General features: G+C 39.7%; 1 protein-coding gene across 9 annotated transcripts in view; it reads right to left on the bottom strand.

Moving 5' to 3' along the window:
* Positions 1 to 13,730, bottom strand: part of Dock4 (dedicator of cytokinesis 4) — a 400,918-nt gene that overhangs the window by 142,762 nt on the left and 244,426 nt on the right. For all 9 annotated transcript variants that reach the window (XM_006515085.3, XM_006515089.3, XM_006515090.3 and 6 more), the window contains exons 13-14: positions 11,074 to 11,199; positions 1,128 to 1,252 (exon numbers count right to left, since the gene is read on the bottom strand). In XM_006515085.3, the coding sequence (XP_006515148.1) occupies positions 1,128 to 1,252; positions 11,074 to 11,199 (251 nt within the window). The remainder of the gene's footprint in view (positions 1 to 1,127; positions 1,253 to 11,073; positions 11,200 to 13,730) is intronic.

Below are 13,730 nucleotides of genomic sequence, written 5' to 3'. Positions count from 1 at the left end.
CACTCAGGAGGCTCTTCCATGATCCGGAGGTGACTGTGATGGCCCAGTGCAACCTTTGGGACAGTGGTTCTCAACACGTGGGTGGCAGGACCTCCTCACAGGAGTTGCTTTAAGACCATCACAAAACACAGATATTTTACATTATGATGTAGCAATGAAAATAATTTTATGGTTGGGAGTCACCACAATATGAGGGATTGTATTAAAGGGTCACAGCATTAGGAAGGTTGAGAACCAGTGCTTTAGAAGAACAGGCAAACACACTGTGAAACTAGCTATGTTCAGAGAAAACACTTCTTCCAGAAGAGGTTCTGTTATTGTTTCCCCAAGTGTCAAGTAGTACCAGACTCTACTTTGGCTTAAAAAAAAAAAATTAAAAAAAACTAAACATGGTAGGCCTTTTGTAGTAGTTGTTGTTTGTTTGTTTTTCGAGACAGGGTTTCTGTGTGCCGCCTTGGCTGTCGGAATTCACTCTGTAGATCAGGCTGACCTCCTACTCAGAGCTGCTTATCTCTGCTTCCCAAGTGCTGGGATTAAAGGCCTGAGCCAGCAAGCTAAATAGGTTTGTTTGTTTGTTTCTTTTATTCTGCTTGGCTTTGTTGTTGTTGTTGTTTTTCCCCAATTGCCAGAACAAAAAAAAAAGTAAGAAAAAAATTAAATGATACTAAAATACTGTATTTAAGGAATGACTATTATAATAAAATTATTGGTATACATAGTCAGGAAAGTGAAAACACCGTTTCCATTTATATATATAGCATGTTCCATGTGTATATACATATATATATATATATATATATATATATATATATATATATATAGTATGTATACACATATACATATATATAGTATGTGAGTGTTCTGTTTAAATGTATGACTGTATGAGAGGAGAGCATCAGATGGTTGTGAGCCACCATGTGGGTGCTGGGAATTGAACTCAGGACCTCTGAGTGCTTTTAACCACTGAGCCATCTCTCTGGCCCCTTAATGAACTTTAAAAAATGAAAATAAAAAGCCTACATAGAGTTAGAAAAAAAAACACTGGCAACTGAGAAATTAAATGATCACAGGTAGAGATGAAGCCAAGCAAGGGTTGTCAGACCAACGGCCGTCCAGAATGAACATACCTTTAAGGGCTGACCATTACTGTCTACAATGAACATTGTAACTTCCACATTTCTGGCCACACTCTTGCCTCCTTTCTCAAATTCCCCCCTTTCTACGGTGATATATAAATCATTCCTCATTTCACCTGTTGAAAAATGAAAGCAAGAGCATGTTACATATATTAGGACATGTAATATTCTACCAAGAGAAACGTTAGTTTGTAAAAACACGTGGTTATTGTTACATTACACATATAAAAGTCTCAAGGCATTTACACTTTTATAAAACAGTCTCTACCCTCGCTGCTTATCAACACTGGAGGAGGATACAGGCTGGGCTCTGGAACTCTGGTGCTGCAGTGCAGCAAACGGGCATTCAGGAGACAAATGAGGTGGCTGAGGACGAGGCAGCTGTCTCACATTTTCCCAATATTTCCTTCATTTCATTTATGAGGTGTGACTAAAAGTGACAGCCTAGCGGTGATAGCTCTCAGGAGCCTGTATTATTATTTTATAGTCATGTGGCTCCTTAGAGGAAAGAAAGACCTAAACAGAATGCAATGGCAGGACCTGCAAAGATAATTACAGCAGAAACCTTTTCCAAGACTCATGGACAAGAATGACCTCACTGCTGGAAGAGTCCAGATTATTGCATGGGAACAGATGTGGCATACTCAGCCACAAAAACTCAGTGTGTTATTTCACACCATGCAGATTATACCATACTATAAAACAAATGAGAAAGAGCCTAGATTCAAACCATGTCAAGATACACAAAAGTCACCTGTATGTTTACCTTGGTGATGTATACAACTTTGGTTGTTTTATAATATTGCCCCTTTCTTATTACTCCAGGAAACAAAAACTAAAGCCAACTAGAAAACTTAGAGGAAAAGGATTGGGAGTAAAGTCAGTAGGCAAATCACCAGAACTGGAGAGTGACGGGAAGGGCCGGCATCTCAGCTTAACAGAACTTTCAAACAAATAAATTAACAAATTTCCTACAAGGAATCAAATCACTAGAAGGAAAAATAATCACACATACACACACACACACACATATCTGCAGCTGGGAATTTTGTAAAATTTCCTGGTTAAAGCTGTTAAAAGAAGCTACCCAGTTCTCCAAAACCAGGGGGTAGACAATATGTCCAGTTACCTTCTTCCACAAAGACATTTGCTTACAGTGGTCCCCTTCCTGACAGGACACAGATAGGCATAAAAAAGATGAATTGTGTAAGGTCAAAGAAGCACTAACCCTTAACTTCCCTTTCAAAGAGTACATAAAACACATATTAGAGGAACAGTTGATAGAGCGGTCTCATGAATTTTAGACTTCTCATACAGCTCATGAAAGACAACTTCAGAAAACAATGAGCTTACAAATACTGGAGAAAAGCAATGCATTTCAACACAGTTAAGATTATATATAGACATGTGGGGTGGCACATATCTTTAATCAAAGCACTTGGATCCATGGAAGCAGGTAGATTTCTATGAGTTTAAGACCAACCTGGTTCTACATAGCAAGTTCTAGGCCAGCCAAGGCTCCTTGGTAGGATTATGTTGTTACCCCTCCCTGCAAAATTATAGTTTTTCAAAGTTTTTGGTTTAGCTGCTCCCACACTTTTCAATTTCTAGACAGGGGATCAAAAATTTCACAAGTTTCTCAACTGATCTCATTACAATGAAGATGGTTCCAGGGACCCTCACATATACCAAAATGCACAAATGTTCAACTTCCTTACACAAACCAGAATAATTATTTGTGTAGAACTGACATACATCTTTTAGCATGTTTGAAATCATGTTACTTCTATCCAATACAATGTTAATAGTTCCAGTGTTGCATTGTTTAGAGAAAAATAATTAGAAAGAAAAAAGTTTGTCCATATTGAATGTTCTCAATTCTAAGATCACTGAATCTGATGAATTGTTAAATGTGGATACAAAGAGTCAGTGTGTGTGTGTGTGTGTGTGTGTGTGTGTGTGTGTGTATGTGTGTGTGTAAATAGTAATATATAAAGTGAGACTACAAAGTATATATGTATTTATATACTTATATGTATACATATATACATATATACACATAAAGTATATATCACTATCCTTTAGTGATATTTAGTTTAGAAATTCCATCACAAAGTCAACAACAAATAAGCCATTTTTTTTTTGTCTGAATAAAATACTTGATACAAAGTCTAGTGTGGACTGCACATATTTGCTCAGTGAGCTGTATGGAAGGCTATTTTTGACAACACTTTTCTTACTAACAGATCTGGCAAATAAGATAATATTTAAACCAAGATACTTTAAAGATTTTAGCTAACAATTTTCTTGCTTCATGGCATAAGTAACACGCCTCAGAGACTATAAGCCACATGCTGATTGGCAGGAGATCTAGCCACAGGGCTTTTTACCTTGAGAATTTCTCATAGAGAGTGATTATTCTTTCCAATACACAAAAGGATTCACTATCCTGAAAATGTATCCAGATTCGGTGTGTTTTTTCTCCTCTAGTGGAAATACAGGCATTCCATCTTCAGCAAGGCAAAAGCGATGAGGGAGGTTTGAAAGGTGTGTTCCAATGTCTGTAGGGTAGGCTCAAATCCTGGAGGGCCAGGGGATGCACTGCTAGTAATATACTGTTCTCTCCACTGTTCACAAAGCTCTGTGGGCATTTCCTATGTGTAGATACTGTATCCTAGACCCAGCGCATGCCACACTGAACAGAGCAGAAGCTCCATATTGAGTGAGTGAGGTCTTTGTGTCCATGTTGTATGTGGTGAATTCATGTTTACAACTGTGTGTGCATGCATGAAAGCCAGTATTACCCTCCACCTCACTTTGTGATTGGGTGTCCACTGAATGCAGAGCTTGTATTTTAGCTAGCATGACTTCACAGCAAGCCCTCCTGTCTCACTATCCCTAAGCTGGAGATACAGATGCATGCTACCAAGCCCGGCTTTCACGTGGGGGCTAGGGATCTGGATTTAGTTTCTTATGCTTCTGACGAAAGCAAACATTGGACCCACCGAGTCATCTCCCTGGTCCTCACGAGTCAAATTTTTAATAATAGTAAAATGGGAAGTATGTTACCAATGGTTAGTGTTGTGGATCTCAGGGAGATGAAAACGACAGACAGTACTCACTGGAAACAGAGGTGTGATAATTTTTATCATGCTAGCAAAACAGGCCCTGGCGAGAAGAACAAAGTAGAGTGGTGTATTTCAACAAAAGAGCAAGGTAATAAAAGATGTTAGATCCTCAAGTCAATTCTCAAAGACAACTGATATCTGATATCTCATGATATCTGGATTCTTCTTTTCCTTTACTACAAAAGAAATACTTGAATTCAAATATGCCTACAGCCTTTAGGGTCATAAACAATCAGAAAAAGGACCTCAAGGAATTCTGCCTCCATTAGTCTGTGAACTAAATCTAGAGTGGACAATATAAACCCCTGGGACTCTAGTTCCTGGGTTATAAAAATAGTAGGGAAGTAAAGGCACAGGTGAAGAGAAGAAAGGCATTAGACAGCATACTTTAAAACTTCAATTTCACATTATTAATTATGATTATTATTAATAGTAGTTGTAGTATCATTAGTTGGGAAGGGCCGTGCCATGCTGCACATGTGGAGTTCAGAGGACAATCTTCTGGATGCTTTCTGTCTTTCTACCTTTACATGGATTATAAGGGTGAAATTCAGGTTATTAGTCTTTATGTAAGCACTGTTCCCTTCTGGGCCATCTTGCTGGCCCCTACAATACCTTTGTTATAATGTTGTTTCTATGACTTATAAAAGAACATCTAGAATAGAGTACATCCATACTTTAGCAGATCAAGCCGGTCAAAAGTCTTGCATGGATGGGGACTTCACTCTGTTGTATTGGAGGAACTGTTTGCAGTTAATGGCTGTTGAGAGAGGAAGGGTCACTTTCCTTTGTGGCTGTGGCTCCTGATAGGCTGTTTATGCCCCAGTGGATGACCCTGCTCCCACATGTATATGGGCAGCATGAACTGGATCAAGGGTTTATCAATCAAAACTAAAAATAAAAACAGAAATGAAGTTGGAAGGTGAGCAGGGTAGAGACACTACAGGGAGTAAGAGAAAAGTAGTAGGAGAGATGTGATCAATATACATTATAGAAATGTTTAACACTTTGAAAGAACAAATATCACTATTTTTTTTAAAAAGGAAAAACCTTATACACACGCTTTAATATTCTGCTCCTAAACTGTTCCCATTCCTGTGACACCCTCCTCCCATCTTTTGCGAATCCTTTAGATTAAATGAGATTCCTCTGCAAAACTAACCCTTGATGAGAAGGCAGCTTCTTCTGGTGGCATTCTACATATGCCTCTCTCCAGGAATTTTGCAACTTGCTATGTTCCAATACCGCAAGGTGCCACATTTTGCCAAAATATGCAGAAGGAGAAAGTTGAAACAAGTGCTAATTAAAATGAATGTACTTGAAGACTCTGGAGAAAACTAATGAGCCCAACTGGTGTTAGAAAAGCATCTTGGGTAATTAAGAGACAAACTGTAAAGTATGAAACGGAGTCACAGTGCCAGTGTGAGTAGCTATGTTTGTGACAGTGTTTATTAAGACCTCACATCTTTCGGATTCATTGGTTTCTCTTCTCTATAGCAGGCCCACTGGCCTGTGCACACCTAAAGAGTTCTCAAAATATTGTAGGTAAGAAAAGGGTAAAGACACATTAGTGGGAACAAAGCACTTCGGTAGATGACGTCAATAGGATAATTGATCATTTGAAGAAAATGAGTAAGATCTCTGTCAGAGGATTCACTCCTGCGTCCTCTATGCTGTCCTGGATTTGCCCTGGCGGGACACAGACATAAAATGCATGACAGCTCTATTATGTAACCACTGTATAGTGTTTTCACAGGGCCAGCCCAGTTCTTTATCTGAACATTTAAAGTTTATGGAATTAGAGAAAAGCTGTCCCTCTGTTAAGAAGAAAAAAAATATGCACATGACCTAGGATTTTCTTCTCTTTTCTTTTCTTTTCTTTTCTTTTCTTTTCTTTTCTTGTCTTGTCTTGTCTTGTCTTGTCTTCCTTCCTTCCTTCCTTCCTTCCTTCCTTCCTTCCTTCCTTTCTTTCAATTTAATTTAATTTAATTTAATTTAATTTAATTTTTTTAAAGACAAGCTCTCACTATATAGCCTTGGCTATAACTATGTAGACCAGGCTGACCTCAGACTCACAAAGATTCACCTGCCTCTGTCTCCTCCCAAGGGCTCGTATTAAAAGTGTGTGCTGCCACTCCTGGCCCTATGGAAAAATTTGAAAATCCTAACACACCTCTAGAGTCTCAAACACTTAGGTCTTAATAGTTTTAGACATGGCTATTCTTCTACAGTAGTAGTTCCAGCAACATGAACAACAACAGATCATTTTACTAAATGGCTGCTATGAGTTGGGTTCTTCACAAAGCATTTGAATGTCTACCTAGATCTTGCCTTGCATTTATAGGACGGCACTAACCATTCCATTTGATAGATGAAACTGAAGTGTAGAGATTAAGATGTGTATGTAAAGTGCTACTGGTAACCCTCTGAATAAAGAATTCAGCTACTGTCACCACAGAACACTTGACCAAGGAATTTCTCAGGCCAATCTTGAAATATTAACGTCAATCCCTGGGTCTAGTCTGACCTGTGGCTGGAAGGAAATCCTCCATCTCTCTCTAGTCACTGACATCTTCTGATTGAAAGTATACCATCTCTCCATGTGACTAGGGGTTCATATGCAACATAAGTGATGGCTCTAATGTGACCAAGAATCTTTGTGACTCCAACCAAAGCACAGTGAACTTTAGTTAAATTTGGAAAACGCTTTTACAGTATTAGGCAGACCCTGAATTTGTGATCCTTCCTTCCTTGGGCCTCAAATAGCTGGGATGCGAGGCATGAGGGATCTTGACCAAGTGCAATACATTTTTAAGTAAGATTGAATCCTGTCATAGTCATTTCTATTCATCTAACCTATTTTCTCCCAAATGAGGAAGGATTCATTCTATCTGACGCATGCCCTTCTTTACCAGTAAGTAGCAAAACATAATGCCTATATTTAAAAGAATGAAATTCCCTTTTTTTGTTTTAAAAAAGGAAACACTATGGAAACATTTATTCTATTATTATCCTAGACCTATAAATCACCAAGTTATTTGGAAAATAAATGTAAATAAATCTTAAGTTCAATATCAAAATTAGTCTCTAGATCTCAGTGCCCATGTCCTCCTAACACCTTGGCAGTTACACTTAATTCTCTTTAGGATTAGAATTTCTGAAAGATTTACAGAAAGTCCCAGAAAGTGTTAATGATGGTTTCTCTAGCAAAATGTGACAGTTTAACCAATCACTCTGTGGGAGCTCGTCTCCAGGGAACAGGACATAGGCCAAGAAGATGAAGTCAAGGGATCATGATAAAGACAATGACAGATTCACCTACAATATAAACCTAGAGTAAGAAGGAGTGAGTGCTTAAGGGGTATGCAGAGGGGAAGAGCCAGCCTCTTAGGACCTACCAGACACATCAAGAGAGCTGTTCCAAGACGTCTTGTGGAACCCAGACCTTCCTCATACTCCAGATGGCCTGGGCCTGGTTTGCATGGGGTCTGTTAAGACATTTAGGGCCAGGCTGTCCAATATAGTAACTGCTTCCATGTGGCAACTGAGCAATTGAACTGTGACTTGGCTATATAGAGAGAAATACATCAAAGTCCAGTACTCAGCAGCTTGCAGACTGAGACTGGAAAACAGTGTGAATAACTCATTAGAAAATTTTCATGTGGATTACCTACCAAGATAATATTTTGGGATGCACTGAGCTAAATAACATATGCTGCTAAAATTAATTTTACCACTTCTTATTTCTTCTTAAGCAGTGGCTACTCATTATTTGAAATTACATTTGGGCTCACCCTACATTTTTGTGGAGAGCAGTGATTTAAATATTTTGCTGTCATAGAGATCTTTCACTTGCTTGGTTGGAGTTACACCAAGGTATTTTATATTATTTGTGGCTATTGTAAAGGGTGTTGTTTCTGTAATTTCTTTCTTGGCCCATTTATCATTTGTATAAAGGAGGGCTACTAATATCCTTGACTTAATTTTGTATCCAGCCACTTTGCTGAAGGTACTTATCAGCTGTAGGAGTTCTGGAGTTGCTTATGTATACTATCCTATCATCTGCAAATAGTGATACTTTAACTTCTTCCTTTCTAACTTTTATCCCCTCATCCCCTTTAGTTGTCTTATTGCTCTGGCTAGAACTTCAAGTATTATATTGAATAGATAGAAAAAAAGTTGATGGCCTTGTCTTGTCCCTGATTTGAGTGGGAATTGCTTCATTTAGTTTGATGATGGCTATTGGCTTGCTGCATATTGTTTTGATTATATTTAGGTATATATCCTGTATCTCTGATTTCTCTAATACTTTTAACATGAAAGGGTGTTAGATTGGTGGATCTAGCCCTCCCTGCACATACATAGCAGATGTCAGCTTGGTCTTCATGTGGTTTCCGAACAACTAGAGCAGGGGCTGTCCCAAAAGCACATATGTGGGATATGTTCTTCTAGCTGGGCTGCCTTGTCTAGCCTCAGAGGGAGAGAATGAGCCTAGCATCACAGAGATTTGAAGTGCCAGAGTGGGAGGATACCAGGGGGCTCACTTCTACTCAGAGGAGAAGAGGAAGAGAGAGTGGGTAACCAGGAAAGGGGGCAGTGAGCAGGATGTAAAGTGAATAAGAAAAAACTAAAATTAAAAAAAAATTTTTTTAGCTGTCTTCCATCAGAGAATGTAGCATGAAATTTCCCTTAGAGATAGTATTTGGTTTGTATATCACAATGATAAGGCATCTTAGAAAAAGACTTTTTGTAGCCAGAAATCAGTATATTAAAATAATTAACAACAACAACAACAACAAGAAATGAATAGTTAAAACAATAGGCACTCAGTGTCTGATCCACAGGCTTGAAAGCACAAAGGCAGCCTCTCCCTCTTCCACCTTAGGATCAGGCAATAAGTCATGCCCAGTTCAACAGCAATGACTAGGAATGGACTTCTGCTTCCAGGTCTTCCAGTTTCAAAAAGAAGCACTGATAACATCCTATGGACCTGAATAAAGTTCTGTGTCCATTTCCGTCTCATTTTGCAGACAGACTGTGTGTCTGTGTTAATGAGCCTGATCCTCTTGGTGTGAGGTGGGCCTCACCTATTCTGGCCCCATCAGAATACTCAATGCAAATAAAGTCTGAAGGACAGTCTAGGAAATGAGATAGGAGGGGCCATGCCTGCAGACGGTCCACAGGCACTGTGACCAGAAATGTTATTCATAAATATTTCCTCTCTGGAACATTCAACTCAAGTTTTCACTAAGCCACTAAGCCACTGGTTAGTTTGAAAGCAACAAAGGACAGTAGAGCAGTGACTGTTTGTCACTGTATAAATTCCAGTGAGTCTGACAGCTGTACTCTGATGTTTAGGAACCTACGTGCATTGCTCTTATTTCCAGCTTGGTTGTAATAGTAAGAGGTCAAGGAAGAAAAGAAAAAAAAAGAGGAAATGATGAGATGGGTTTTCAAAAGCTTTCTTGCAGGCTCATGGCAAGCAGAGATGTGTCTGTCTGGAAGGAATGTTTGCTTGGAGAGTATGAACCATACATTACAGAGCTCTGCCAGCAAGAGGCAGAAGCAAGCCTCATTCCCAGCTCCTCCCATCATTAAAGCCAGACAAAAGCTACATAAGCACAGAGCCACCCAGACAGTTCTTCAGCCAGAGAAGTCCCATTTCATATTTTTCCATTCCTTAGTGATACAGCCCAGGGACCAAGATGAGGAATTCTCCCAGCAGCTGGCCACATTCTGCTCTAAATATGTTTTTTATATTAGATTTGCCCATCAATTTGCTTCCCAGTGGGATGAATGCTTTTCTTTTTTGTTAAGGAGGAAATACCAGTTATTTATAGCAACTAGGGGAAAAAAATGAATGGTTGCAGGAGCCACTGGATAGCATGTCACCACGTAAACAGATCTATAAACAGTCATTTTCCACAACAGTCCTGCAAGATGCGAAAGATGACTGGGCCAGGTCATTTTACAAAACCTTCCAAGCTGCAATCCCAGCCTTCCCTGCAGGAATGAATTTCAATCAAGAGATCAGTAAATGGGACAGTGGGAGATACAGAATGTTTGGGGTCTTTTCTAGGCAGGTCTGCTAGGTCTTAGAGCCAGCCTTGGCGTTGTCCCTTGGAGTTGTAACTTAGGGAAGGCTGAAATCATCAGCTCTGAAGACCCTACTGTGTAATAAAAAAAAATTAAAAAGCCATATTAAAAGATTTTATCTTTAAAGAGGTACTGAAAATATCTGTTTGGTGAAGAAATCAAATATTACAGCTTTATTTTTATATCTTCTGCTCACCCCCTCATCTCTTCCACCCTCATCACCACCTCCTTTACTATTCAGATGCGTAGATCCTCTTCAACACCTTTTAAAACTCTCAAGCAAGTTGGATTTCAATGAGCACGGCTTTTTAAGCATACATTTTTTATCACATTTTGATCCTCTACATATAACTCACCTTCTTTCGTGCTTATACTGTTCTCCATGTTTAGAAACAAAAACCAAACGAAGAATAGAAAGACCTAAGAGGATATCACCTAACATGACCTAAACTTCTCCACAAAGAGATCATATATTTTTGGATGGGATCTCAGCTTTCACTGTTATTACAGTCATAAAAGAAATACCGCCACGGTCACCAGAGTTACTTCACTTCAGATAGCACTTTTTCATTTGCTCTTTACCACTTACCTCACTTCGTTTTCCCACAGGCCCCCAGGAACACTTCAAAGCTGACAATGTGACAATTTCCTCAAATGACAAAGCAGAGACCATGCGCATCCTTCACCATTGTGGGGCACACCGAGTCACCTACCAGGCATGATAATGTCAGAAAAACCCAGCTTCCGCGTTATGGACACTCCGTGAGAGAACACTGAGGAGTATTCTCTTCTGATCTGTTCAATGTCTCCGTGTAACAGTTGGAGGGAAACTGCTAATCCTGAAACAGAGGAGAGACAGGCCAGTTACCATAAGTGACCCGTGGTCCATAAGAAGCAGGTGCGGCCCCGCAAGCTCAAGCTTAACGTATGAGGTTTTACTAGCCACGCAGAATTGATAGAGACTAGGAAGGATCTGTAGGTAACGCTCTTCCAACGTCGACACTGGAGTTTCCCGGTTTCTAGGAACTGGAGAATCACTGGCAGGAGGTTAAGAACAGGAGGCAGGTTTCTAGCCATGGCGCCCTGGCTGTCAGAATGTGGCTCTTTGGCAGCCTTACCCTTTCTCAACCCTACACTGCCTCGATATGATCTATCAAATAGTACAAGCCAGGACACAAACCTTAAGATATAGGCATTCAAGAGGTTTGTTTTAAAAAAATAATAATGATTTTTCTTGACATTAAAGCAACAAAAGTAATTGGAATAATATCAAGGCTACATTCTTGATTTGATATAATACAGAGACTCAAAGTGGCATGATTTTCTGAGACTTTATTAAGACACGGGATACTATGACAAACAAGAAGGAATCCAGTCAGTTTAAAATGATCTGTTTTTCTTCTTTATCCCAATTACAGCGAAATTATCACAGCAGGACATGCACAAGAGCACATTTACTTCATATGTAATTTTCTCAATTCTAAGGCAGAAGCAACAAAAAGGAGACTAATGGGGAAATGCTAGTCCATCACTTCAAAGACACAGCATCGTCTTCAATTCCCTCCTCTTTTCCTCATTTTTAAAACAAGAAAGACAAAAACCCTCTCCCCTGTATCAGCAGGAGAAAATGAAACCTCTCAGAGTGACTTTTTTTTTCCTTTAAAAAAGTGAGTCTTTTTTTTTTTTTTTAAAAACCTGCACTCAGTCTAAAGTGAGGTAGGATAATAGAGTAAAGAAGATAATACAGCCATCTACAGATGACCTTTAATCTAAAACATTATTTGTCCTGAATAACCCAGTCATTCATTTACAGTACTACAATGTTCTCTAAAAATCGATATACAAATGACCTCAATTACACTGGAAAAAAAAAAAAACCCTGCAAATCTTATGTGCAACACAGGCCCATGAGGGTTTTCCTTTTATTCTCCATAAACAATATGAAAAAATACAGAATAGTGAGAGGTGTCTTATTGACTTGTTTGTTTTAAAACAGTGTTCATAAGGAAGAAGAGAACTAGAAAGGAAGCCCCGCCCCAGGCTTGTCTCATAGGATGTGTGCCTCAGAGAAGGGCTGTGAGAGTTAAGTCTAGCAGGCTTCAAGACTTTGTACCTGCTCTGCACTTCTCTGGAACTCTCCCTTCTTTATCCCACCCGGCCCAGCTCATATGGAGCAGAAGAGGTGGACGATCAGCCCTTCCATAGTCATGAGGACTGAAGTTAGAAAGAAGCCAGCCATCTGGACTAGTGGATGGATGGCAACCCGCAGAGCAGCTTCAGGATACTTCATAGGACAATCAGATTCCTTTCAAAACCCTGCGGCCAGGGAACAAACACCAGGCAGCACGGGTTCTAATCTGTCTGACCTAGCTGCTCTTCTTCCTGACTCCAGGCCCCCACTGCCCCATCATGTCATCACAGGCTGTTCATTTCCCGATATTGTCCTTTAGCCTTCAATTCCCACACCATCACCAGCAGCATCACCAGGAGCTGGAGTGTGTAGAAGACCCACATGTGCCACACACAGTTTCATAAAACAATGATTCCCGCTGGGGAAGGCACTGTTTGAAAGTCCCAGAATTCTTAGAGAGTGAGATGGAGTTGACACAGATCTTGAGATTCTATTATATTTTTCAAATGACAATTATCTTATCAGGACGTCTGTGGAAGGGCCTGATCTGGGACACTTGCAGCACCATGTGGCAAATACAAAGAAAGAAGGGGAAAATCTCTGCAAGAAGGAAAAATCATAGACCGTCATTTTCAGGATAGGAGGAGGAATGGGCAAAACCAGCTAGGATTCCTGTTTACCCAATGGGTGCCACATTTATTTAGCCTTCAGTCTCTTCCCCTTCCACACTTCCTTCCTCCTTCAATACCTCCTTAAAACAAAAACCAACCAAACAAACAAAAAACAAAAAGTGAATTCTTTCTAGAGAATTAAATAACAAAAAGGAAAAAAAAAGCACTTAGAGATAATGGAATCCTGGAGAAATTAAAGAAGATGTGAGAAAGAGAAAGTGCCCTGTCAGGAGAGAAAAGGATGGAGGGAGAGCAATAATGCACAGGAGATGCATTGATGTCTAGAGAGCAAGTGACATGGAGAAGGGAGGGCAAAAGACTGAAGGGTGTCAAGAAAGCAGCAGGCAGGGGGCAGCCAGGATGTCAGAAGGGAACTCCAAAGTGATGGGGGAAACCTAGAGAAGACAGGATGGGAAAAGGAAAATTACTTACATGCTGGATACATTCTAGAAATTAGAAAAATAGAGAAAAAAGTCCTAACTCTGGTTAATTTCACTATCCTAGTGACAAAAATTGGTGCTAGTGGGGGCAGTAATTGTCATTTGCAGTTGACCCATGTTCTCCAGAA

The sequence above is a fragment of the Mus musculus genome, chromosome 12, assembly GCF_000001635.26.
Source record: "Mus musculus strain C57BL/6J chromosome 12, GRCm38.p6 C57BL/6J".
NCBI classification, from domain to species: Eukaryota; Metazoa; Chordata; class Mammalia; order Rodentia; family Muridae; genus Mus; species Mus musculus.
The sequence above is the reverse complement of the archived record's forward strand: the minus strand, read 5'-3'. Positions and strand labels throughout refer to the sequence as shown.